The 25,546-nt window shown below is 37.9% G+C and overlaps 4 protein-coding genes across 4 annotated transcripts in view; 2 read left to right on the top strand and 2 right to left on the bottom strand.

Moving 5' to 3' along the window:
* The window catches only part of LOC125779050 (kelch-like protein 17), a 398,740-nt gene that overhangs the window by 100,219 nt on the left and 272,975 nt on the right, over window positions 1-25,546 (bottom strand). The gene's annotated exons all lie outside the window — the stretch shown is intronic.
* LOC125779053 (kelch-like protein 5) overlaps window positions 1-25,546 on the top strand; it is a 293,968-nt gene that overhangs the window by 163,131 nt on the left and 105,291 nt on the right. The gene's annotated exons all lie outside the window — the stretch shown is intronic.
* LOC125779062 (uncharacterized) lies at window positions 2,803-3,600 on the top strand. The gene is made up of 3 exons (XM_049459487.1): window positions 2,803-2,976; window positions 3,035-3,215; window positions 3,271-3,600. Coding segments are annotated over exons 1-3 (498 nt in total). The 5' UTR covers window positions 2,803-2,974; the 3' UTR covers window positions 3,586-3,600.
* LOC125779047 (kelch-like protein 5) lies at window positions 15,821-24,177 on the bottom strand. Its single transcript, XM_049459458.1, has 9 exons — window positions 23,892-24,177; window positions 18,715-18,798; window positions 18,419-18,592; window positions 18,003-18,360; window positions 17,546-17,926; window positions 17,176-17,468; window positions 16,622-16,829; window positions 16,158-16,253; window positions 15,821-16,098 (listed from the first exon to the last, which is right to left on the bottom strand). Exons 3-9 carry the CDS (start codon window positions 18,568-18,570, stop codon window positions 15,886-15,888), a joined length of 1,701 nt encoding a protein of 566 aa, XP_049315415.1. The 5' UTR covers window positions 18,571-18,592; window positions 18,715-18,798; window positions 23,892-24,177; the 3' UTR covers window positions 15,821-15,885.

Below are 25,546 nucleotides of genomic sequence, written 5' to 3'. Positions count from 1 at the left end.
TGAGTTGTTACACTTTACCGTAACAAGTGCGATATGTTTGTGATATGTAAAGCGCCATAAAAATCAATGTACAAGCTTCTATTTATTGTTAACAAAAAACAACAAAAGTTTTCATTAATTTTCATTCCAACTGAAAACATAACTATGTATAAAGTTAAACGGTTCTTAGATAAGACCTTGTGTGAAAATTATTTATTGTTATCGAAACACGTGTAACGAATATTTATTCACCATAATTGAAAGGGTTGATTTTGGGCTCAGTTAAATACGGCATGCCAGGGTCAAGTTACACTTGACAACCATTAATTTGGTCTTCTTATTTGCATCCTTTTTATGGTCACAATGCGAATTGAACGAAGCTATTGAAATATAAACGACACATTTGACAATAACAAAACCACATTTTTGGTTATAACCCTGTGGTTATTGTGGTGCGAAATGTAACCACACGACTTTCTGAAATATCCACTATTTCGTCTGAAAGTTTTTTCTAATGCGTGAGCAAATGTACATACATACATATGTATGTATATAGACAATTTAGTTTAGATTTAAGTTTCAGTGCCATTTGTTTACATTCATGTCATACACATATGGATTGTGATTGAACTTTATTTTATGTCTTGTCTTGTGTCTTATCACTTGTCTTGTTATCTGAACAATTTCTTCACAAGTTTAGTATGCAAATATTCTCTCTGAGAGTTTTGCCTGAAATTTTCCGTCACCTTGCTACTATTCTATTAAAGCGAGGCTCATACAAATACAATATAATACAAAATTTTCCTCTATTCAAAAAGGTCTTAAGATTTTCATTCCTTTCAAACGCAGTTAAAGTTATGCATTAAAAGTTCTGTATTCATATAGTACACCATGTCCTATGAGTAACACAGAACGTATAAATCACCTGTGTGAATGCTCGGTACATTCGACAATCAACTTGGAAAATAACAATAATTTCATAATGGTTCAATAGGCAACAAAAGTTATCCTCAGCTATTCCAAGTAATTGATGATTGTCAATTACGAATCCATACCTTCACACACATATTTAGTATATTTCCAGTGTCGTGGCTATATGAAGTCAACATTTCAAGCTGCCTCTATAGATACATATAAACATACACACACGGAACTGTACATACAACGTTACAGTTTTTCGAAGTGTATTTAGATTCACCTTTTTGTTTGAGTTTTACTTTTGGCGTAAATGGTAGGTTTTTTTTGCTAAAAAACAAACCGGATGTGTAACCGCGAAATATTAAAGAAACATAATTGCTAGCAATTATTGCATAATTAAAGTAAATTGCCTCATTTGCGTTTCTGAAAATTTACTATAATTATCATTTCTATTTTGTGAAGAAAGTGGAACTAGTTTCTTGTTGGTATACGAGGTGTGTTTAAAAAGTATCGCGAATTTTGTGTTTTTTCAAAAATTATTTATTTATTCATGAATATCTATTTTGTCTCCTTCAAAGTAATCCCCATGAGATATTATACACTTGTGCCAATGGTTTTTCCAATCTTCGAAGCACTTCAAAAAATCATTTTTTTATCTTCTTCAGCTCCTCCTTCGATGCCGTCTTTATCTCTTCAAGAGAAGCGTAACGTCATGGGCCTCTTCAGTTTAGGGAACAAGAAAAAGTCACAGGGGGCCAGATCTAGGGAATACGGTGGCCGCGGTACCATTAGTGTGTTGTTTTTGGCCAAAATGTCGCGCACAAGCAACGATGTGTGTGAGCAGGGGCGTTATCGTGGTGCAAAAGCCAATTTTTGTTCTTCCACAAATCCGTGCGTTTCTGGCGGATTGCTTCGCGCAAATTGCGCATAACTTGCAGTTAATACTCCTTATTGACCGTTCTTCTCTGTGGGAAGAACTCATGATGCACCACGCCCCTGCAATCGAAGAAAACTGTAAGTTACGATTCGCGATACTTTTTGCACACACCTCGTACATATTTTAAACTCATTTATTATTTGCATGAAAATATATTTAAGAACTCGTTTTTATACCCAAAAGAATTATTACTTTAATTTGTAATGACTTAAACAGTGATGGACTAAATAAGTAAATAAGTTTGATGTGGTCAGTTTTATTAAAGCTCTTCAACCAAACCAGTATCACACGAATCACTACATATTATAAAACAAAGTCACTTTTTCTGTCCTTTTGTCCCCTTAAATGTTTAAATCTTGAAAACTAAGCAACTGATTTTGATGCGGTTTTTTTTAATAGATAGATTGCTTGAAGAGGAAGGTTTATGTCATTATAATTTGAAGAAATATATAAAGGCGGCGTGGCACTCGGACAAAATGTGGTAAAAAACCATATATTTTTTGTTTACACAGCCATACATCATAAAAGAATCCACCGATTAAAATGAAACTTACTTGAAGTTAAACTTTCAAATATTTACTTTCGTTCTGCATCAAAAAAATAGTTGATTCATTTCTTATTTAACCAAAATTGTTTAAACAAGAGCAGCACTTTTTCCAAAAAAAATTGTTTGTGTGTTTGTTCGCTGTCAACCGAATGAAACTTTAGAAGTTATGTGGGAATCTCACCCCACCTCATTCGTGTTGAATTAGATCGTGTGGTGAAAGAACTCGGTACGTACACATGTATGTAAGTACATACGTATGTACGAATCTCTCGCATCATTAAATTTCGGGCGTAAATATGTATGTATGTATTTTCAATTCATGTCGTTATTACCGTACTGAATTCCATGTAATTCGGGGGTGTTGTGGAATCTGATAGTTGTCGGAATCGGAATTGAAACCGATCAAAAAAAACAGTAAGTGTCATGAATTCAGATATTATTGGTTTGATGTTCGAAACAGAATTTGTATCGGTTTTGGGTGTCATCGAAACCAATTTTATCGGTTTTGCTATCAGAAATAAAACAAGAAGATAATCGCCAACAGATTTGAATATTCAGTTTATATTTCTGTGTGTTGTTAGACGGTTGAGAAAATGTAAGTTCAGGAATTTATTTAATTTGTTCTTACAAAGTAATTAACTTTATTTTTGTAGGGGAAAACATAAGAATAGAACGCAAAATACGATCATAATTGAATTTATGGAAAAAAATCCAGATATCTTAAGAGGGTTTACGAAACGCAATAAGCCGACAATAGAATCGTTATGGCAGGAATTAACTGAATCGCTTAATGCTGCAGGTCCTCCACACAAAGATGTAAACGGGTGGAAAAAGGTAAGTAAATTTCAGTCAAAATTAAACTGCAATTAAAACAAACTTATTTCTATAGGTTATAACTGAGTGGAAGAGCGAAATCAAAAGAAAATTAGCTCACAACAAAATTGAGAGTCGAGCAACAGGAGGTGGCCCATTTTCTAAATATCAGCTCACTCCAAACGAAGAAACTATTGTGCGTCTTTGTGTCATTTCTCAAACTATAGAAGGCATACCAGGTGTTGCTCTTGGCACCCAACCCGTCAATGAAAATTTAAATATTACAATTGCAGGGGTGAATGTAGATTTGTCTTCCTCATCGTCAGAGCAACAAAATATAAACTCAAGTTATAATGCATCCAATAGACAACAAGTTGTAAAAATAAAATAAATATGTAAAAATGAAAAAAAATGTAGGGTATGAATTTAGATATTCCAAAAATAGCAAGCAAATCTTCATCGTATAAAGAAAGGGGAATTGTTTTACTCCAACTGTAACGCGTGCGGGCCACGGACAGTAATGAATAAATCAAAACTGCGGGATCGATTTTAATAATTTTTTCAGTGAGTGACATAGGCCTTATATTTTATTTCCGTGCGAAGCCGGGGCGGGTTGCTAGTATATAATAAAATTTAAAAAAAGTAGAAAACAATAACAGGAACAAATTTTCTTCAGAGTTGAGATAGAAAATTAAAAAAATCAGTGACTTGAAAATTAGTATCAAAAAGTATATGAAAGAGAAATAATATAGATGAAAAGCTAAAAAAGCAAGAATCCCACAAACCATCAACTAAAGTATTTGCTTGCTTTTTTCTGGCCGTTATTTTCAACTTTCTGTTGAAAAGAGTACAATAGTTTTTCCACACAATGGTTTTTCGTAACACAAATCGAGCGAAAAAATATAATATAATAATCTATATCAAATTGATACACATAAACTATATATAAACTGTGGTACATTCATAACAATATTAGGTTTGGTTAGGTTAGATGGCTGATCAAGAGATCGCACATGGACCAATAGAAGTGGTCCTTTGTGAAGCCATTGAAAAAAGCGAACTCCCATGCTCGGACTTAGAAATCGGCAAACCGTTTAGTCTCCAATACAAATTTGCAGAGGCGCTTAATTTCTATACCCGCCAGGTCGGCGGGTAGTCTGAAGCTACGTGCCCCCAAGTATCTAAGTCTTGACCTCCCAAAAGCAGGGCAGTCAAGAAGGAAGTGCTGGCTAGTTTCTACTGCATCTTCTTCGAAGCAGCTTCTGCATGCGGCGTCCGGTAAGATTCCCAGTCTTACAGTATGAATGCCAATAGGGCAGTAGCCCGTCAGGAGCCCCATCATTAATGAGAGTCTAGCCTTACTAAGGGCAAAGAGATCACTAGATCTTCTGCGATCTATCTTGGGCCAAAAGGCCTTTGCGACCGCGCAGGTACCAATGCTGGACCATCACTGACCGAACAGCCGCGAGGCCCAGCCATCCAGTAGTAGAGAACAGGAGGATGCAGGAGCACCTACCCGTTTCCATTCTACCGATAGCGATTCTAGGGTGCCTTTCCTAGCCAGCTCATCAGCCTTGCAGTTACCCACGTTTCCGCTATGGTCCGGCACCCACACAAGTCTAATAATAAAAGCTCTCGCCGCCAGAGACAGTGACCCCAGACACTCTTCGACCAACCTAGAACGCACTGTGAATGCATTCAAGGCTAGTATCGCCGCTCGGCTATCAGTGTGAATGGTCACTTCCCTGAAGGTAGACAGTCTTTTGAGCAGCATGTCTGCTGCTACCTTGATGGCTGCGACCTCAGCCTGGAAAACGCTGCAATAGTCGGGAAGTCTGAAACTGGATTTTATGGAGAGCTCCCTACAGTAGACCCCTCCACCAACCTTCCCCCCAAGCTTCGACCCATCCGTAAAGAAGCTTACTGCCCCTCTCCTCCAGCGACTTCTTCCCTGCCAAACCTCCCTCGTCGGTATATGTGCAGAGAAGGAGCCACCGGAGTTCGATATGGCGACTCCTTGATCCAGATGATCCGGTATGCAGTCAAAGCTTGTGAGGATGTCCGAGTGCTCAGATGCACCCCCCTTTAGGAACCCTGACCCCCGGAGCCTAATAGCCACTTTTGCGGCCATACACCTTCCGGCAATATCTACCGGCGTTATGTTCAGAATTGCATTAAGTGCGATGGTTGGGGTGGACCTTAATGCACCGCACATGCTGATGAGCGCAGCTCGTTGAACACTTTCAAGTTTCTTAGCAAGTGTGGTCTTCTGCAAAGCCCTCCACCACATGAAGACTCCATAGAACAGTATGGGCTTAACTATGGTGTCATAGAGCCAGAGTACCATGTTCGGTGAGAGGCCCCACCTCTTGCCAATAGCTCCTCTACAGCAATATAAGGCAATCGATGCCTTTTTGGCTCTCTCCTCGATATTCGGCTTCCATGAAAGCTTCTTATCCAGGATGAGCCCTAAGTACTTCACTGTATCCGCCGGTTGCAAGCGGATACCTCCCAATAGCGGTAACGGCGCCTCTTCGATCTTGTACTTTCTACTAAATAAAACCATTTCTGTTTTATTAGGATTGATGGCAAGTCCACTTTCGGCTGCCCATTTTGTTACAACGCTGACCATAAGTGACAACCATAAGTGCTACATCGTCTGCATAGGCAATCACCTTACAGCCAAGATCCTCTAGCCTTTTGAGAAGGTCGTTAACGACTAGGATCCATAGAAGAGGAGAAAGAACCCCTCCTTGAGGGGTTCCCCTGCTAACACTCCGCCGCGCGCTTGCGCTGCCCCATTCTGATTCGACCACTCTGTCGCACAGGAGACTGAAAATGAGGTGCTTGAGGTTCGATTCAACCCCAAGACCGTCTAGTGCAGCAACGACTGCCTCTGGCAGGACATTGTTGAAAGCTCCCTCAATATCAAGGAAGGTCCCAACCGCGAAGTCCTTTCCCTTAATTGCTTCCTCAAGCCACGACACGATAGTGTGCAAGGCAGTGTCCACTGACCTTCCTTTACGATACGCATGTTGCGCTCCTGATAGATAGTCCCTCGGAATACGTCCCCTTAGATACCAGTCCATCAGCCTCTCCAAAGTCTTTAGTAAAAACGAGGAGAGACTGATGGGCCTGAAATCCTTGGCCGTGACGTGGGAGCCCCTGCCAGCCATCGGGATGAACGTAACCCTGACTCGTCTCCAGGCCCCCGGGATGTAACCTAATCTGATGCAGTTCGCATAGATCGGTGCCAACCAGCCGCAAGATACCTTAACAGCCTGCTGCAACTGCGCTGGCGTGATGCCGTCCGGTCCCGGAGACTTGAACGGTTTGAACGAATTTATCGCCCAAGTCAAGTGACGCTCATCCAGAAGGCCGACGAAGGCCGTGCGATCAGCATTCAACGCTCCGAGAGATACCTCCGTGGAGGACGTGTTACTAGGGAAGTGAGCATCAAGGAGCATCTGTAGTGTCTCTTCACTGCTCAGCGCCCAATTCCCATTTACATCCTTAAGGTACCCCAGGGACACAGGGTTTTTCGCGAGAATTCGCCTGAATCTAGAGGACTCGTGAAAGCCCTCCACTTTTTCGCAGAAGCTCTTCCACGAGATCCTCTTAGCCCTTCTTAGCTCGGACTTGTATATCGAAAGCCCTGTTTTATACAGGACCCAATCATCGGGTAGCCCACTCCTATGGGCATTGTTGAATAAGCGTCTACAAGGCGCCCTAATTTCCGAGAGCTCCAAAGTCCACCATTGAGGTTTACCTCTACCCTTCGGTGTTTTCAATGGACAGGAGCTCTCCAGTGCAGTGATGCACGCCGAGCTGAAAGCCTCGACCCACCCATCCACCACATCGGCGGTGGCCAGCGTGTCCACCCCCGGTGCGCGTGGAAGAGTTTGCCGAAGCCTTCTGCGGTAACCTTCCCAGTCCGTGTTTCGAGGATTTCTGAACGATTTCCTAGGAGGACCTTCTCCGTCAAGACTAAACCCGATATATCTATGATCCGAAAAGGAGTGGTCATCGAGAACCCTCCAGTTCGAGATCAGCGGGGCAATCCTGTGTGAGGCTAGGGTGAGATCGAGAACCTCCTCCCTGCCTGCGTTCAAAAATGTTGGTGAATTTCCCCTTTTGCAGATGCAATTATTTTCGCTAAAAATAAAATCAAAAAGCGACTCACCTCTAGTGTTGGTATCCGAACTCCCCCAGATCAAATGTCGCGAGTTGGCGTTCGAGCCGATGATGACATCAGCACCATTCCGGGACGTTTCATCCAAGGTCCTCCTTAGTAATGCGGGAGGTGGCTCCACCTCATCGTCGTGAGGCATATACGCAGCGACTAGCCAGATATTCCCGGTTTTGCACTCTAGTTTTGCTGTAACTACGTCAGCGTTGCTGAAATTAGGTAAAAGAAATACCGTTAGTTCGTTTCTCTAGCATACAGGCTCTCTTTCTACCTGCATCCTTGGCCGCCAGCAGCTTGTGGCTCTTAGTCCTTAGTCCCGATATTCCGTTGCTAGTTAGCCACGGTTCCTGGATCAGGACCACATCGGCTTCGTCTTGATCCAGACGAAGCAGTAGATTGGCGGAAGCCGCCTTTGCATGATGGAGGTTAATCTGGAGGAATCTCATCCTTCAGACTATCCTCTAGAAGCGCCAGTTCAGCGCTCAGGTCTTGATCGACCCTCACCTCCTCAAACAACTGTTCGAGGCTGAAAACGGAGTCGCCGATCGACGATCCGCCTCCAGTACTCGCCACGTCCGAGAGGCTTGGGTCGTTTTCCGTGGTCGCTTGACCATCGCTAACGCCTTCTCCCTTCTCCCCCGCATCTGCAGCTTGAGCGCCATCAGCCCTGGCATCCGTTGGGAGTACCTTCAGTACCACCATTTCGAACCCATAGCTGATGGCTCCCTTGGTTCTGCTGAGAGGACCGATGGACTCCGCGTTAAGCATTATCAGCGCTTGCCGATATGGTTCATCGGTTCTCTCCAGCCTTAAAACCCTCCAGTCATGCGCGAGGAGTGTGGGGTTGCAGTACCTGAGGATTTCCTCTATCTCCTTCGCAGTGGACGGTTCGGCCGGCAACCAGACGCGAGCCCTAGGGCGAAGAGGAAGATCCTCTTTGTCCACGGCCTCCAGTCTGGCCCCCTTCCAAACCTCCCCCACCAGAGAGACTGCTTTCTTGTATAAGATGGCCGATCTTTCATCGGCGCATCTAGTCAGCTTGTGCAGCCCATGATGCCAGCCGGCACTAACGCATTTTGGGGGTGGCCCAGGGTTTTCCTTCACCACCCTAAGGAAGACTGAAGAGATAGCCGCCGCTACTTTCTTCCACTCTTCATGGGAGATAGCCCCGTCCTCCCTGCTGCGGTTGAGAACGCCAAGTATCCTAGCACCAGCACCTTTAGCAATCTCGCTGAAAGTTGGCGCCGCCCCCGTTCTCGGTTTTTTGCCAAGAGAGGTTTCTCCCTCGTGCGACCTTTGTCGCTTAACCGCTGTTTCGTGTCTATTCGCTTCGAGTCGTAACCCATCGGTCTCGCTCTCGCTTAGCACCTTCTTGGCCCACCCCAGCGTGTTAGCATGCTGCTCAGATACCTGACCAGCATGCTCACCACCGTAGCGTTCCACTATCTTTGCCGCTAGTCGACGGTCCGACTTCAGCTTCCTAGCTAAAGCCCCCTGTGGACTCCTTCATAACTCTAGCAGAAGTTCCTCTGCTAGTACTGGCGATTCCGCCGTGTGTGAAGGCTCCACCCTTCCCTGCCTGTTTTGCCGGCGGGTTTGCGCCGGCTTCCCTCATCCTACCGCCTGATGCGGAGACTCCTATCAGGGTCTTAGTCCTGCTACTACGTGGCGACGATTTCGTCGTCCCGGGAGCAGCAGCCCCCCCTGGGACAGATCTGGGTGTCGATTTCGACGCCCCTTCACCTCCCTTCGTCACCTTTTCGTCCGTGCTTTTTGATGTTGTGTCCATGCTATAAGGGTCCCCACTCAGAGCCGCTATCCGACCCCCGGAGAGGTAGTCGCCTTTAATGGTGCCAAGTTTGTCTCAGTGATGAGGCCAAGGAGAGGGTTGACGTACGCCCTTATGAGGCAATACGTTCAGAGCCGACCAGCGTAAAGAAGGAGTCCTCTCAACTTACACCTACCACGCCAACTTAATGACGACGGGGGGGAACGTACTCTGAGGCCTGCCAAGGTTTTAACGGGACGGAGGCAGTTTCGACATTAGCCCGACAGCCATTTCTGATGGGTGTCACCCTATCATACTCAGGTGCCAGAATGCCGCCACCACCAGCCCAGGGTTCTAACAAATCCAGATAAGTTTCCTATTCTAAAAAAAAAAAAAAAAAAAAAAAAAAAACCAGTTCGATGCCAGAAAAAGTTGTCAAGGGAGTTGTAAGGCCGTGAAGGCCGCAGGCCATTTGGCGTTACCCAGGATGCACCAGCGTGGAGGCGACCTGCACTACATCCCATAACAATATTAGGTTTGGGACAAAATCCAAACCAGTTTCTTTTAAAGTTAAAGGTAAACCACAAAATGGTTATAATATGTCCATTCCATATTCCATTAAAATATATAAAGATAGGAATTCCGAGAAGCGAAAACTTCAAAGTAAATAAATAGCTTTAAAGTAACTGAATATTAATACGAAAATTATTGTCGTCTCGGTTTGTCGTCTTCATTATGCAGTGTACATTCTAGGAATACAAAATTGTTTTCAGTCGATTTCTAGAAATAAATAATTTACTTTGTTCACTCACTACAAGCAGCCGAAAAATCTGCGCTCCTTGTTGTTGTCATTCGTACAAAAAGAGAAAAAAGGCGAATGTAAAGAAAATGAATATGCATAACACTTTAATAGCACGACTCATGAAAAGTAGGGAAAATGGCACCTACAGCAAAAATGGCAAATAAATCAAAAGCAAATTTATTCTCGCTGTGGATTAAATATTTTACTCGGCATTTGCGCAAAACCCTTGAATGCACAAAAATGGCAGAATTTATCTAGCCGATATACAGTGAATCAGAAAATTCCCAGCCGCTCGCGAACCACTACCATGACAACGAATGCGTATTTTTTTCCTTTACATTCATGAGCTTTTCTCACTTGAATCAAAAAATAAGTATGTCGAAAAAGCAGTATGAATATTTTGACTTTTTTGGTTAGCCAGCTTATTTGCCTATCATTTGCCGACTACCCGTAGGCTCATGCGCAAAACATGTCGAGAATGAACTAGTTGCGGTAAGAAATCACTGGAAGACCTAGTTAGCATACATTTTTTAGGGTATGCGGACGCTACTAACTTGCAACTTGTAGGAAATACCATAGTGTGCGTCCTCCCGAGTATGCTTACGAAGTGCAGAATACTTTGTGCCCTCAACAGTTTAAAACCATTTAAATCCTCTTGTTTGGACAACATTTTCGAACCCATAATGCAGAATGTATCAACTGTACTGGTGATAACAATATATAAAGGATATCTATCGAAAGCTCAACACGCCTATACGAAAGGTAGATCCACTGACTGCATTTCATTCGTTAAATAGAGAGAGAAAGCTCAGGAGCAGAAATAGTATGCCTTGGATGACTTTGTGGCATAAGCAGGGTATTTAATAATGTCTGCAAAGGTGCTATAGTTAGTAGCCATAGTAGCATAGATAAAAGGCCTATTCAGATGCAAGAGAATTAACGCAGAATGGAAGGAAGTTATAATGCTCCGACTAGTACGAACAAGAACTTTTCGGTAGATGTACTGATGCCTCTCCTGTGTTCACTTGAAGCAAATGGACTTGGCTTAGTAGATTAGAGTTAACAACTAGGGATCATCCGTACCTGAGAGGAATAGTTGTCGTTTTAGTTGAATTTCATTAGTCGTTTCGTATATGCCCATTATTCCATCCGTTATATAGCCAGTTTTTAGTTTTTCTCTTTTTCACAAACGTCAGTTTCAGATTTTGTACAAAATATTACGATCCAACCTAAACAAGCTCTTTATTTTCGACTTAAACTGTACCTAATAATTTTACTTTTCCCTTATGGCTTATATGAGTTTTTTTTTGGTATTTTAAACTATGTGAGTGAATCTACAACTTTAAAGAGATTATATTTCAATACAAAATTTTCCGCTCCACCAAACAAATTTTACTGATTTTTTTATGCAAATATTACATTAAAAGATAAACGCGATTAAACTTATACATCAAATGACCTGAGCATCCATCGAAGTGATTTATTCGAGTACATTCTGTGTTGCTCATACGACATGGTGTACTATGTATGTAAATGCAGTAGATTTTTACAAAAATTTCGGCTCAGACAGAAATGTCACCTGGAAGAAATTTTTGGTGCAATTATGCAAGATAAGACATGGACATGACAGTAACGACCGATGCAGACAGGAGATGCGAAAGGATTCGCATATATGTAATTCATAAGTAGTCGTCGTTGACCGCTTTCCACTGACGTATTGACAGGAACGGACGGTGTCACCAGCTTCATTTCGAATGAAGTACGCATCGGTGATTCCACTAGACCAAAAACCTCACCAGACGGTCAAGTTAGGTTTATTTAATATAATTGAATAGTTTGTAAACGTTGTTCTTCCGTATATCTTTCCAAAATAACATTGTGAACATAATATAAACAAATTACAAATCATGAGTATTAAAAATGATCGAGACGACTCTTAGAAACCATACAATTTCTATTGAAATACCCGATATTAAGCTGTAGCAACTCAATGAGTTTTAGCACAGCGCTCAAGCTCATAGTTCGGGTATTTAGCGACAGTCACGTCGTAAAAATTTTACTAGCCAACGTTGAGCGAAGCCCTTACTTCCTCTCAGAACACTTAAAACGTAAAATATGTGAATAACTTGTTTAAAAATTATATTATTGCTCATAACAAATTTTAGTTTTAGGATTTGTGCTTGCATTTTTCACTAACACAAGTGTTAAACTACAAGTTTATCATATGAAATTGTCTAACACATGAAATAAATAAAAGTAGTTGACTCTTAAAAAAACTGTCAAATTAAAGATCAGTAAATGAACTTTAGTTTTGCGCTATATAGAGAACTCTGCATAGTGTGTGGGCTTCTTTTTTAAATCTGTATAGCAAAAGTAAAGGAAATAGCAAAATCAAACCATATTTGGTATCATGACATACTATTACCAAAAAAAGGGGCTTTCTTAGTTTCATTACAGATTGACCGATGTTAAGGTATAAAGTCAAACAGATATTTGCAAATCGTTTTATTAGGTATGTGGGAACTGGGAGAAATATTGATCCCGTTATACATGTTTTCTGCAAAAATACTGGCATTTACTTATTATTTTATTAAGAAAACATTTATGTATATCGGATTAAATATATATTTTATCTATACTAATATTATAAAGAGGAAAGATTTGTACCTATTTTTGTATGATTGTAATGAATAAGCTCCAAAAGTACTGCGCCGATTTAAGAAATTCTTTCACCAATAGAATGCTACATTCTTCCAATTTGACACAGGCTACATTTCATTTTGAAAAAAATTAGGGATCCTTGGTAAAATTTGAACAATGTAACCGAAGGAGTAGAAAACTGAGTCTTAAAATGTCTTTCGTCGAATGCGCTGCCGAAACTATTAGCGATAGAACAAAATAATGTACAACAATATTGAAGAACATCATAATGTTTACAAAAAACTCCGCGGTAGCATATGTCCAACTATTGTAGTTATGTCACTACAACAGCTTTTTTCTTTTAAATATTAAAGAAAATGCTAACCAAATTCAAACCATGCTATTTATGTGTTTATATTAATCCTTATCCAAATAAATTATTTTATGGTCAAGACCATTTAACTACCTATAAAATAGTTTTTAAATTATTTAAATTGGACTTTCCATTTAAAAGATATTACGAATTAAAAAATTCAAACAGTAAACAAAACCGCCATAGCGCCGTGGCCGTTGTTTGCGATGCAGTCTGAAAAGCGCGCCGGGCCAGAGAATGTAAAGTATAAAGAAGGTGCAAATTGAATTCTGTATGATGTTCGATTTGGCGGCTAACAGAGCCGATAGAATCAAAGTAAGGAATTCGACGTTGTCGTTGCTATTTAGCAGGATTGAGCGCGTGCAGTGGCAAAAATATATGTAAAATGACTGAATTCATTATTTATTACTGTTATTTTAATTTTTTTATTATTATTATTTTTATTTTTTAATTTTTCAAAAGTGCCCGCCACTTAAACCATCAAAGAAATTGAACATAAATAGGATTACATACAAATATAACTGTGGGATTTTTTTTAATACAAATAAAAATACTTGTGAAAAAAAGTGTTTCCAAAAAATAAATAATTGTCTACCCCGTGCGATGACGGGATGGGCTGCTAGTAGTATATAAAGAGGTAATATAAGGACTTGTTCTAACTTACCCATGCCCACTTTTGAAATATTTTCAACCCACAGTTGCCAGTCTCTAGCGCGAATCCGTATACCGAATCAAAGTTTTACATGTTTATGTGAAATTTGGTAATGTGTCTTTATAGACAAGTCAAAAATTGGCATTTTTCTGGGCACTGCAATGATCAGTCTCCGCCCATAAGCAATATGAATACTAATATCAAGTTTGAACAAGCTATCTCAATTTTAATGAAGTAATCACTTATGCATATATACTCTGCATATGTCTCGATTACTGTTTGGTCTTACAAAGATGAACAAAACTAATATACTTTGTGCAAGATTAGTGAAATTATAAAAACTGACTGGTTTGCTGTTAGAAATTCCATTCAAATTATGTTAGTATTTCTTCCAACAAGTGATGTCAACAGAAAATATATTTTCATTCATTAGTTTGCATTTTGTTTTAGTAACTACTCAGACAACTTAGAAATCCTCTATTATACACTACTAATATAATACTCGTATAATTGAAACAACCGTGCGTATGAGTAACATTTTGCTTATTCTCATATTATTCGGTTTGAAATATTTGCACATCTACAAGAGAAAGTAAAACCTAATTTTATTTTAAATTCATTTACGATCTATACATCTACTCTTAGGTTAGGAATAATTCATAAGAATACAATTTTGTTTGAGAGCATATATGGTAACACTTATTCGTAAATGATTACATAAGCAACCCAATTGGATTTTATTTCAAAAGTTTCTAGTTTAAATTATTTTCTGACATAATTTTTATTAAACACTTAGTATATGAAAATATTCCTTGGTGAAATTTATTTTCTTGGTAGGATACCTTTTAATGGGAACAAATGATAGATTTTCTTAAGATATTCCTAGATCGGATGCACTTTATAGTAACATATTTTATGCTGTTGATATTTATTTTTGTAAAATTACTATGTATTGCAATTTCGAGTAAGTCAAATGAATAGTCAGAGACATCTTTTCTACTACATTTGCACTATTTTTTATTGCATATCCAAGGGTATATAATTATGAAGCAGTTGAACACCCCCACTTAAATAATTAATGAGCAAATAAATAAATTTTATTCAAAAGTAACTGCAGGACCTCCAACCCACTTTGCATACTTCGCTTAAGGGGTATATCACGTGACCCAAAGAACAATGAAAAAAAAGTTGCTCCACGGTATGCATCATTTATCCTTGAAATGTTGATGGATATGTAAAAATAAAAAAATTCTTGTAAAATGAAGCTGCAGTTATAGTCTGCCGAGCCGAATTTTTTAATTTCGAAAAATTTTCCAATTTACGGAATTTAGAAAAAAAAGTTCTGCCAGTCACGCATATTAAGTGCAATTGCTGTATGTCGGCTTGTTCCATGTTTGAAGTTGAAATTTTCCAAAATGCTCCTCACGATATCACGGAATAGCAACGCAAGTGGAAACTCTAAAAGCTTTAGCAATGTTTTATTGAAACAATATAATCGTAAAGGAAGTTGTCGTCGCACGTAGTTTGTAGATCCGCTTATTATATGCTTATTGTAGACCCTTATTCAAATGAGAACTACTTTTACAAAGATTGACTCAATTGAATGCAATATTAAAGGATTATTAATAAATAAAATTGAAAAATGGCCTAAGAAATACTTTACGTTCCCTTCTGCATGATAAATAAGTCAGAACTTTAGAAAATACAACATATTTCAAGAAGACTCTGAAATCTGGTATACATATGCTGTTCTATTTACATTTAAATAATATCACTCTAAATCTCTGTTCTAAGTAAGTGCATTCAATTCTACATAAAAATTTATTTTGATCCCTTTTTTTCATTTAATGTTATTTTTTCTCCTTTCTATTATTATCGCAACTGTGATTGTTATAAGAGCACTATTAATTTTTGTGTCCACCACCACGCTCTTAGGAGAGCAGTTCCGCTCTCGCTCTCTTAGATATTTTTCGTTAAATTAAAGAGCATTTCTAGTACAAAAATACGTACATCTATCTATCTATGCAAGCACATATTGATTATACCAGTAACCATCAAACCGGTGGATTGAACCGATTTTAGAATTGGTCTCATGTTACGGATTCCTAACTTTTAGTTGAAGTGCGTTTAGCACCATCCCCTGATTCTTATATAATTATTTTTGTATGACAATAGTGAAGTCTTATGTTATTTTTTTTTAAGATAATTTATTATAACAGAATTCTTTAAATCGAAAACGGAACAATAATTTCATTACTTATTCACATCTACGACAGCAAGGGTTCAGGCACAACAAAACAGTTATACACTTCACATTTGGGTAATGAGCCCCTCTCTACCCAACAGAAATTTTCTTCATCAAACACTGATACACATGCCTTGTCAGCAGATTTAGACATGCCACCAATAGCCCAAAGTTTATTGTCTAATGATACGCGAGCTATTGCTATATAACCATAGCCAACTTCCAAAGAGCAAATCTGCGAAAAGTTTTCAAGAATATTCAAGCGATTGGCGAAAATCAACTCAATATATGTACCTGTGACCATGTGTCTTGCTGAGGATCGTATCGTTGAACAGGTCTGCACCCATCCCCACTTCCTAAAACATAAATGTGACCATTATGTGCAGCTACCTGTAATATAAAAAAGTAGCAATAAACGTTTTGTTGAATTTTAATAGAGTTAAAAGGACGACTAAATAAATCAGTGACTATTTTCAATTAGACACTTTCGGTCATTTTTATTGAAGCGGAGTTACTTGTGCTGTTTTGAAAACTATTGGGTAGGCTTGCAACGGTGAAATCAAATGGAATCTCTTATTAAGGAAGCTATAGACAGAATACGAAATCCGATTACGTGCATCCGTTCATAGTAAAAGATATACATGGAGTCGAATAAGTAAAGGCGTTATATACCGTCCTTCGACTCTTCCTCATTTTACCAAATCATGACTTGATTAACGTTCTACTAATATTAATAATTATATTTTAATCTAACTTACACCATGTAAACTGTGACTTTTTGTCATATCCGCGCAAGAAGTCCAAGTATTCGAATCCGGATTGTAGCTTTCGACGGACTTTAATGATTGCCATTTACCATTATAACCGCCCATTATGTAAATTTTATCATTCAAGGCCACTGCAACTGCGTTGTATCGTCCCACAATTAAGCTGTTCACGAACTTCCAACCATCGGAAGTCGTATATCTGGAAACAAACAAAAGCAATGAAAAAAGAATGTATGTATATCAGTAAACTGAAGCGTCATTTTGCCACTTTGCATAGTCTGCTAAGAAACAATTAAAATTATTCTAAATTAATCGTTGACCATGTCAAAGTGTTAGAGTTTTCTAAAGTCAGATTCAATCAGATCGTAACATTTCACTCAATTCCCTCCTTCTTTCAAGGCGAAGTACATTTTGTTTACTAGTAATACTACCTTAACACATGTAGTCTAAAGTTATTTCACTGTTAAGCTTTAAGTTAACCTGAAATTGTTAAAGCTCACAATCGCCATCGTTAGGTAATTCGTTACAGATTTATATGTATTCACCTTTCCACCGACGACAAAGCAGGAAGACCACCAATCGCGTAGATTTTACCATTTAATTCGACAACGCAGTGGTCCCTTCTTGCTTGGTTCATGGCGGGTAAATTTTGCCATGTCTTATGTCGAATATTCCAGCTGCGGACGACGTTAACGATGGCACCACTTTTCCAACCGCCAATAAATAATAAATTATCATCCTTTAAAATAGTTCTATACCATTCGTAATCGATTTCTATACTCGCATATTCCTGCCACTTATTCTCAACTTTGTTATATCGCAGCAACTTGGGATTCCGCTATTTCAAAAATATTGTAAGTACATACATTAATGTAAGATTATCATTTTTGAATATAAGCCACAGTGTGTGTTTACCTCTGAGGGATCTGAGCAAAGCGCTAGGATTGTTTTCTCACCACAATTTGAAGCACTGACACCACGTGGTTCAGTAAATCGCATATTTATCATTGGTCGTGCTGTAGGCTCTCTGATCCACGATAACGCTCTGAGGGCCAGTAGCTCACATCCAGGTAACGGCTGTATGTGTGTCAACAGAAAATTTACATTGAATTGGGTAAGACGGAGACAAGCTATTAAAAGTGGCAGTTGCTCTTGACGCGCAGGAACATCGTAATTGTACCAGCGTTGTATGGCATCGTAGGCATCTTCCTCACGGGTTATATTCAAATTGTCAGATACCAGAATACGTTGCAATTTTTCTACATCAAAATTCAAAAACTCAACGCTTCGGCTGATCTAGTATTATTAGAAAAAAAATTTATATTACACAAGTACCGTTATTGTGAAACATTACGTGTATATTTAGACTCACCTCCATGAAATTGTGTGTCTCGTATTCGATGATTTTCTGCTTAAGAACTTCACATTTCGTTTCACCCTCCAGCGTATAAGCACCCTGTAAAGTATATTCATCGATATGTGTCATGAGATAGTCCACACTACTGCTTATGGCATCGTCCAATTGCAAAGCGATTGCCGCATTTAGCATGGCAGCGACGTTGTTAACTGTAATGAGGGCCTGTCCGGTGTAACAAAAGGTTATTAGATGCTCAAAAATATCGCTATCGATATTATTTATCTCGATGACTGGATTAGTGCCTTGGTTGCCATTGAAAAGGTTCTCAAAGTAAGGACTCGCTGCTGCGAGTATCAAACGATGCGCGGGCACACTGAAATTAATATTAATCTTTATAATTTCATGTAAACTGAGTACAAAGTAATACTTACAGAGCCGTTGGGTTTGAAACTTTGAATGTCACATCGATCAGAGACTGCTCGTCGTAGAAGTTAAATATTTTTGCCATTAATTTCTCCATGAAACGGTTGTGCTCACTGGAGTTTCTCTGAAGAGCAAGTGTTTGGGAAGAACTCGTGGCCATTGCTAGTTACTTAACTTTCCTTCTGTAATAGAAAAATTACAATATTGATTTAAATATTTCAAATAAGTAAATGCATCTGGAAGTTTTCTTCCAATTTCTGTGGTGTACACTAAATCTGCGTCGGATCAGTGACTGTCTTCTTACCTTGGCAACTTTGGCGGCGCGTTGAACCTCGTGTCTGGTCGCGTTTTTAGTTATCGCAGCTTTTAATCGAACGTTCCAAAACTTCTAAAGGTGGAAAGTAAAAAAAAAATTGTCTTAGTAACCTTCAGATCTCTCGCTCTGGTAGTTAGTTATGCTTTATATGAGACCTTTGTATAAGTGTCATATTTGAAATAGCTCTTTCTCCAATCTGTACTTAAATTAATTTTTTATTAGTTTTTCGCTACATTGGCGCTTTTGGCCGCGTTTCAAAAAATAATAATCCTAGTCGATCCAACACCGGGGTGTACATAGTTCTTTTGCGAGCCGAAAAAAGTGCGAAGGAATTATAAACCCCCCGGCCAGAGTTATTTTTGTGAAGCGCGGCCGAAGGTGTAAGAGTGCGAAGCAGTTTTCAAAATAGTCTGTTTTTCTTATAAAAAAAAACACTATATAGCCGGATTCTCTATGATCAGTGTAATTACAGCCAAGTGAACAGAATTCTACAGAATTGTGGCTTGCAGCAAAAACTAAGTTGAGAGAGAAATGCGTTAAATACAGTGTCTCACAGCTAAAATGATGCAGCAGCGAAATGAGAAAACACTTAGTAAAAGATCATTATTGCGAAATAAAAAATATGTTACTAATTTATTGATTACTTAATATATGCAAAATTAAAAAAAAAAACGATAAAATTATTTATTCTTTATAATCTATAAGTAAAAGCATGTTCGCAGTGTAAGCTCATAGACGAATAAAAAAATCCGCTCTTAATAAAATATATCTTCAGTAGAATACGTTTATTATGACTCCGCCTATATTGACCAACTGGTTACTATTTGTCGGTGAATCTCCGTCTGTTGATCAAAATTCAACAACAAACTGGATGATATCTGTGTGGCCGAATTTACGAAGACAATTTTCTGATGATGAGATATTTAATGCTGATGAAACGGGACTTCTTTACAAATTAATGCCGGATAAAACTTTAAAATTTAAAGGTGCAAATTGTAGTGGAGATAAGTTGTCGAAAGGTAGAACAACTGTCATGGTAGCAGCTAATATGAGTGGCACAGAGAAAAAGAAATTGCTCATTACTGGAAAGTCACAAAAACCAAGATGTTTTAGAAGTGGCAAATCATTACCTGCCGAGTATGCTAACAATCGTAAAGCTTCGATGACGTCAGAACTTTTTGAAAAGAGGCTTCGAGATTGGGATCGTGATTTGGTGAAGAAGAAGAAAAAGATTCTATTGCTGGTTGATAATTGCCTGGCGCATCCAAATGTTACTGATTTAAAGTCTATAACACTTGCTTTCCTTCCGCCGAATACAACATCAGTACTACAGCCAATGGATCGGGGAATAATACGATCACTCAAAACAAATTTTAGGAAGAACCTTGTGCTCAAAATGATTAACTGTCTTGATGCTAATGAAAACAACTCTTCTATAAAAATAACGGTGCTAGATGCAATTCTGGTGGTTAATGATGCTTGGAATAAAATGTCACAAAGTACCATTCGTAATTGTTTCAAACATGCAGGATTCATTGAAAGCCACGACGGTTTACCTAATCAAATATCAGAACATGAATTCGATGAAGAAGATGACATTCCTTTATCTTTGTGGTCACGAAACCTAAAATCAGATTCTTTAGCAGCACCGGAAATGTGGGAAGATTATGTTGATGTCGATAGCCTCACATCGGAAGAACCCACCGATGAAAATATCGTACAGAACATTAGTGCTAAAAAAACAACTCGAAAGTGATGGGGAAGAGGAAGTCGGGGAAGAACCATTAAATACCACAGAAGAGGCTTTAAAAGCTGCAGAATTATTATCACGATTTGTTCACAGCAATATTGAAAATGATAGATTGACCATAGCTATGTACATATGTATGTCTTCGATACACAATAGTATTAAAGACTGTTTTTACAATAAAATGAAAAAACAAAGGCAGACAAAAATTACAGATTACTTACAGTAAAAAAACACTTGTATGTGTTATAATGTGCTGATTACGTGCAATTTCGATTTTGATTTAATATGTATGTATACATATTTAATTACTATGTTTCTGTATTAAAATACTTAAGTCTATAAGTATGTACATATTTACATAAAAAAAGTTTTTCATTTCACAACATTTGACGTGTTTGTCAATTCCTTTCGATGTCATAATAAACGGATTCTACTGTATGTATAACGAAAGTGCGAAATGCGCGAAAATGGTCATCTACGTACTCCAACTTTAAGCAACGAAGTGGAAAAAATTCGTGAAAAAATTATCCGAAAACCATACAAAGAGTGTTCAGGGAGCTGGTTTCAATGGCCGCACAGACCGAAATAAACCACACATCCATGCTAAAAATCGAAGTGTAATTTTGAAGCCCCAAACGAATATTTACAAATGGACATACGTAAGTAAAAGAGTGAAAGCTTCTGGAATACCGATATATGTATATACATACACACCTGTTCAAAATAATAGTTACACTATAAAACTTAGTACTCTCAATAGTTTAAAAAGCTTTTTATGGGCTTTATGAGACAAGTTATGCTGTAAATTTAATTAAGATAATATGGCATTGCTCTTTCTAAGAGAATGAAGCATGTGAATCCTCGAGGTAATGCGTATTTTAGTTTTGCGTGAATACTCAGGAAAAAAACTTGCTCAATATAATAGTTACACGTAAGTGAACTTAGCTTTTTGTGAAAAAAAAGTTAATTTTATCCACTTTTTTAAGGTTTTTTTTATCTGGATTGGTAAATTTTCTTTCACTAAAGCTCAAAATGCTGCAGATAAATTAAATTATTTTTTTAATCAGATGGGTCGTTTCAAACCTCAGAAAGCAAGGAAAATCGCTTAGGGAAATTGGGAAATTAATCATAATTTTGGTAAAAATGCTTTAGACCGAGGGAGACTCATGGAAGGCCACAAAAAACTAGTACAGTTCTTGATCGCCACATTGTAACTATTTGTAAAAAGGACCCATTCAAGTCGTCGAAGGTGATAGCAGCAGAAATTGGAAATGTAGTAAGTGCCCAAACAGTTCGCAGGCATTTGCAAAAGGCCAAGCTACCAGGACGAATAGCCAGGAAGGTTCCATTAATGCGATCAAAAAATTTAGATATGAGGTTAAATTTTGCAAAAAGTCATTTAGATTGGTCAGGACCTGAGGGAGCAAAAAAGTGGAGAAACATCTTATGGAGCAATGAAACGAAAGTAAATTTGTTTGGAAACGATTGTGAGAGAAATGTGCGTCGTCCAAAAGGAAAGGAGTTCGATTCACAAAAAAAACTGTGAAGCATGGAGGTGGAAACGTCATGATGTGGGGATGTTTTTCTTGGTATGGAATAGGTCCTGTATACCGTACAACTAACAAAATGACAGCGTCGGAGTACAAGGAAATACTTGAAAATATCATGCTACCCTATGCTGAAGAAAACTTGCCATTACGATGGGTATATCAGCAAGATAATGACCCAAAACATACCTCCAAACTGATTAAGAAATATTTTGAGGACAAGGTGGCCAAGCCAATCCCCGCATTTAAATCCAATAGAAAACCTATTGGAAGAACTAAAAAAAAATTTGGCGAGTCAATCTTTCTCTAACAAAGACCAGTTATGGGAGTGCATACAAAAAACTTGGTATGAGATACCTAAAAAAACCTGTCAGACTTTCATCGGTACTATGTCCAAACGAATAAATAAAGTAATCCAGAATAATTGTGGATATCCTCTCTATTAACTAAGTAATGTTAAATATATAATACAAGAAAACAAAACTGTTTTATCATAATTTGTTTTTCCCAAATAATTGTCTTATTAAAAGTGCACCTATTTTTTTGAGCAGTTTATTCTACATTTCTTTGTTTTGCTATTTTTTTAAATGAAGTTTATTTAACTTAGATTGTAAATATTTGAAAAATATAAGTATGTGCGTTTGCGTTTTTATTAAAAATTTAAATAAAACTTTTTGCTGATGAACTTTACTTGAAAAAGTATTGTGTAACTATTAATTTGAGCAGGTGTGTATATGTTTTGAAGATGAGAATTCAACTTCTTTAAATCGGATGGAAAGAGCCGATATGTGGAGGCAAGCAAATGCTGAGCTATATCCGGAAAATCTGCGAAGCTACGTAAACATGGTAGAACTGTTGTAATGGTGTGGGGATGCACATGTCATCTTCTGGAGTCGGGAATTTGGAATTTATCGATAGTATTATGAACAAAAGTATGTTTCTGGACATTTTGAAACGAAATTTGCTTCAAAGAGGCACGAAACTAAATATGTCCAACAACTTTTGGTACTATGAAGACCATGATCCGAAACTTAAATACAGAGTAGTATACAAAGTTGGCTTACTTGGAACTGTCCACACATTGTAAAAACACCAGCAGTGTCACCAGATTTAAAGGCAATTGAAAATATGTGGTCAGTTTTGGATTCATATTTTCGAAATAAAGCCGCTTGAAAAACGCCGTGCAAACAGAATGAAACAAAATTGCATCTAGCTACACAAAGAAATCTGTGGAATCCATACCGAAACGTATGAAAGCAGTTATGGATAGTAAGGGGTATCTGACAAGGTATTGCTCAAACTAAAATTTTGATTATGTCCTTGAAGTGTATTTTTGGGTTTGTTACTGCATCATTTTCGCTGTGAGGTGCATTTGATTTGAACTACAATAGCTTTAGTTATTACAAAACTCTGAAGCCGCTGTTAAATGGTTTTTCTAGGTTTTAAATGAATTTAGCTATCATAATGCTTTCTTTATTACTTTTTATATGATTTCATCACTTTGGCTTTGAGCCACTGTACATAAACTTCTGAAAAAATTCACTTTCCGCTCATTGCAAAATTCGCGTTAAAGCAAACGTTTGGGGGACCTAAACTACAAATTTCGCTTATTTTTACTGTACATACAATATTTAATTTCTTCCTTTTAAAATTCAATTCACACACTATGACAGCACTACTTAGGTGGCTTGAAAGTTTTTTTTCGCTCAATTGCCCCATCAGCATAACTAACAACAAACATTGCCTCGCCGGCTAAACTTCTGCAAAAAATAATATAAACATTGAAAATTTGTTGTTGCTATGTGATCTGAAATGCTGACTGGCACATTGTACTTTACTAGAAACGCGTAAATCAATTTGATACTTACCCCGTTATTGCAATAAAGTGCAGAAACAACAGCAATACAAGTTGTATGATTTCTAATATTTCAACACTATCTTAAGTATATCAGGATCTAATATTAAACACACTTGTCAAAACACAATTGGTTAAAGAAAACTGAACTGATTTGCTTGGGGACTCACAGCTTAATGAAGCTAAAATATATTTTTACAGCGATCGTCACGCTGTTACTATCTTGAGTCACTTTAGTTCCCGATAATACAACAAACTCAGCACTTTTCAATCACAATAAGCAAAATGATCACAGCCTGAGTTGCGCTGTCGCCGTCTGGCAAGCGGTGGCTCCCACGAAAGTAACGGTGCTCAGTTATCACGCGATTTATATATATGTATGTACATACACTCCCCGTCAACAGGTTAGACTCAACCGTACTTGAATCAGTATTTAGCTAATGACTTTTGTTTTGAATTCAATTAAATAAAAGTTGATAAGCATAGACCTGAGATAAACACCAATACTTCAAGGATAATTTTCAAAAGATTTACATATAAATTTAACAAAAATGACTGACCTTAAAATGTTTAACATTTTTAATTTTTCGCTGAATTTAAAAGGCTAGAGTTTACTTTGTTTTAGTACCCAATCTTAGTTGCCGGCCAACTTCCATTGGTAGGAATTTAATAAAAATGTGAAATTCTGTTCAAGAAGTTAATGTCTTTTGTCACTCTCTAAAGTTTTTCCATATGCCACTGGTTCTTTTTATTATCTATCAAGTTCAGTTATTGAGATGTGCTTTATTCGTTTGGTAAGATTTCGACGCAATAGGTTAACTGAGTGAAAGAAGTATGCTTTTTGGGATTCCTACATACATACATTTGTATATGCTACACTCTTCCCATTTTGGCGTGAAACGTCTTTAAAATCGTGCCGAAACATATGGGTAGCAGGTTTAAAAGTGGACTGTAACGAAAAGGATTATATCATTGTACCTTAATAAATATTGGTGTGAATATTTCGCTTATATAGTCAGTTCGCTATTATGACCTTGAGTTCGTGTCGGGGTCGAGCGAGGTATTTGAGCTGCCATATAAACTGAACGGTCGGAATCAAGCTCTTGTATGGAAAACTTTCACATTTGATAAGATATATTCACGAAATTTGGTATAGGTTATTTATCAAAATACTTAAAATGGCGTCATCTTTTACTTTAAAAGCGATTCGCTAACATAGACGCTTCAAATATTGCTCAAAATCAATTGATTTCTTAATTTTCGATTGTTTGTTAATCAAAATAATGTTTCTTTATTTCTTACAAAATAAGTTTCTAGAGTCTTTAAATGCGCGGTTACGTTTTTTCGAGTCAACTATTTATTTATTTTTATTTTTCGAACTTTGAAATAAAACTATTTTGCTTAACTAAGACTGGCGTGGTTAAAAAGAAAGAAAAGAGTTTATTGAAGATAAAATTGGTGCGGTTACCTTATGACTAGTAGTGTTCAAATGTACATTGCATATCACTCAAACGCGCGAACGTCGGTAGAAGGCAATAGAAATCGTTTGTCAGTTACGTAATTTGTTATTAATATTCACTGAAATTATAACACATAAAATCGATTTCCCACTCATCGCTGAACAGTTGTAGCGTACTCTGAGCATACTGCTTTGTGATTGGTGAACTG

Source organism: Bactrocera dorsalis, chromosome 5 (assembly GCF_023373825.1).
Source record: "Bactrocera dorsalis isolate Fly_Bdor chromosome 5, ASM2337382v1, whole genome shotgun sequence".
Taxonomy (NCBI): Eukaryota; Metazoa; Arthropoda; class Insecta; order Diptera; family Tephritidae; genus Bactrocera; species Bactrocera dorsalis.
Note: the sequence above shows the minus strand (reverse complement) of the source record. Positions and strands in the feature narration are given on the sequence as shown.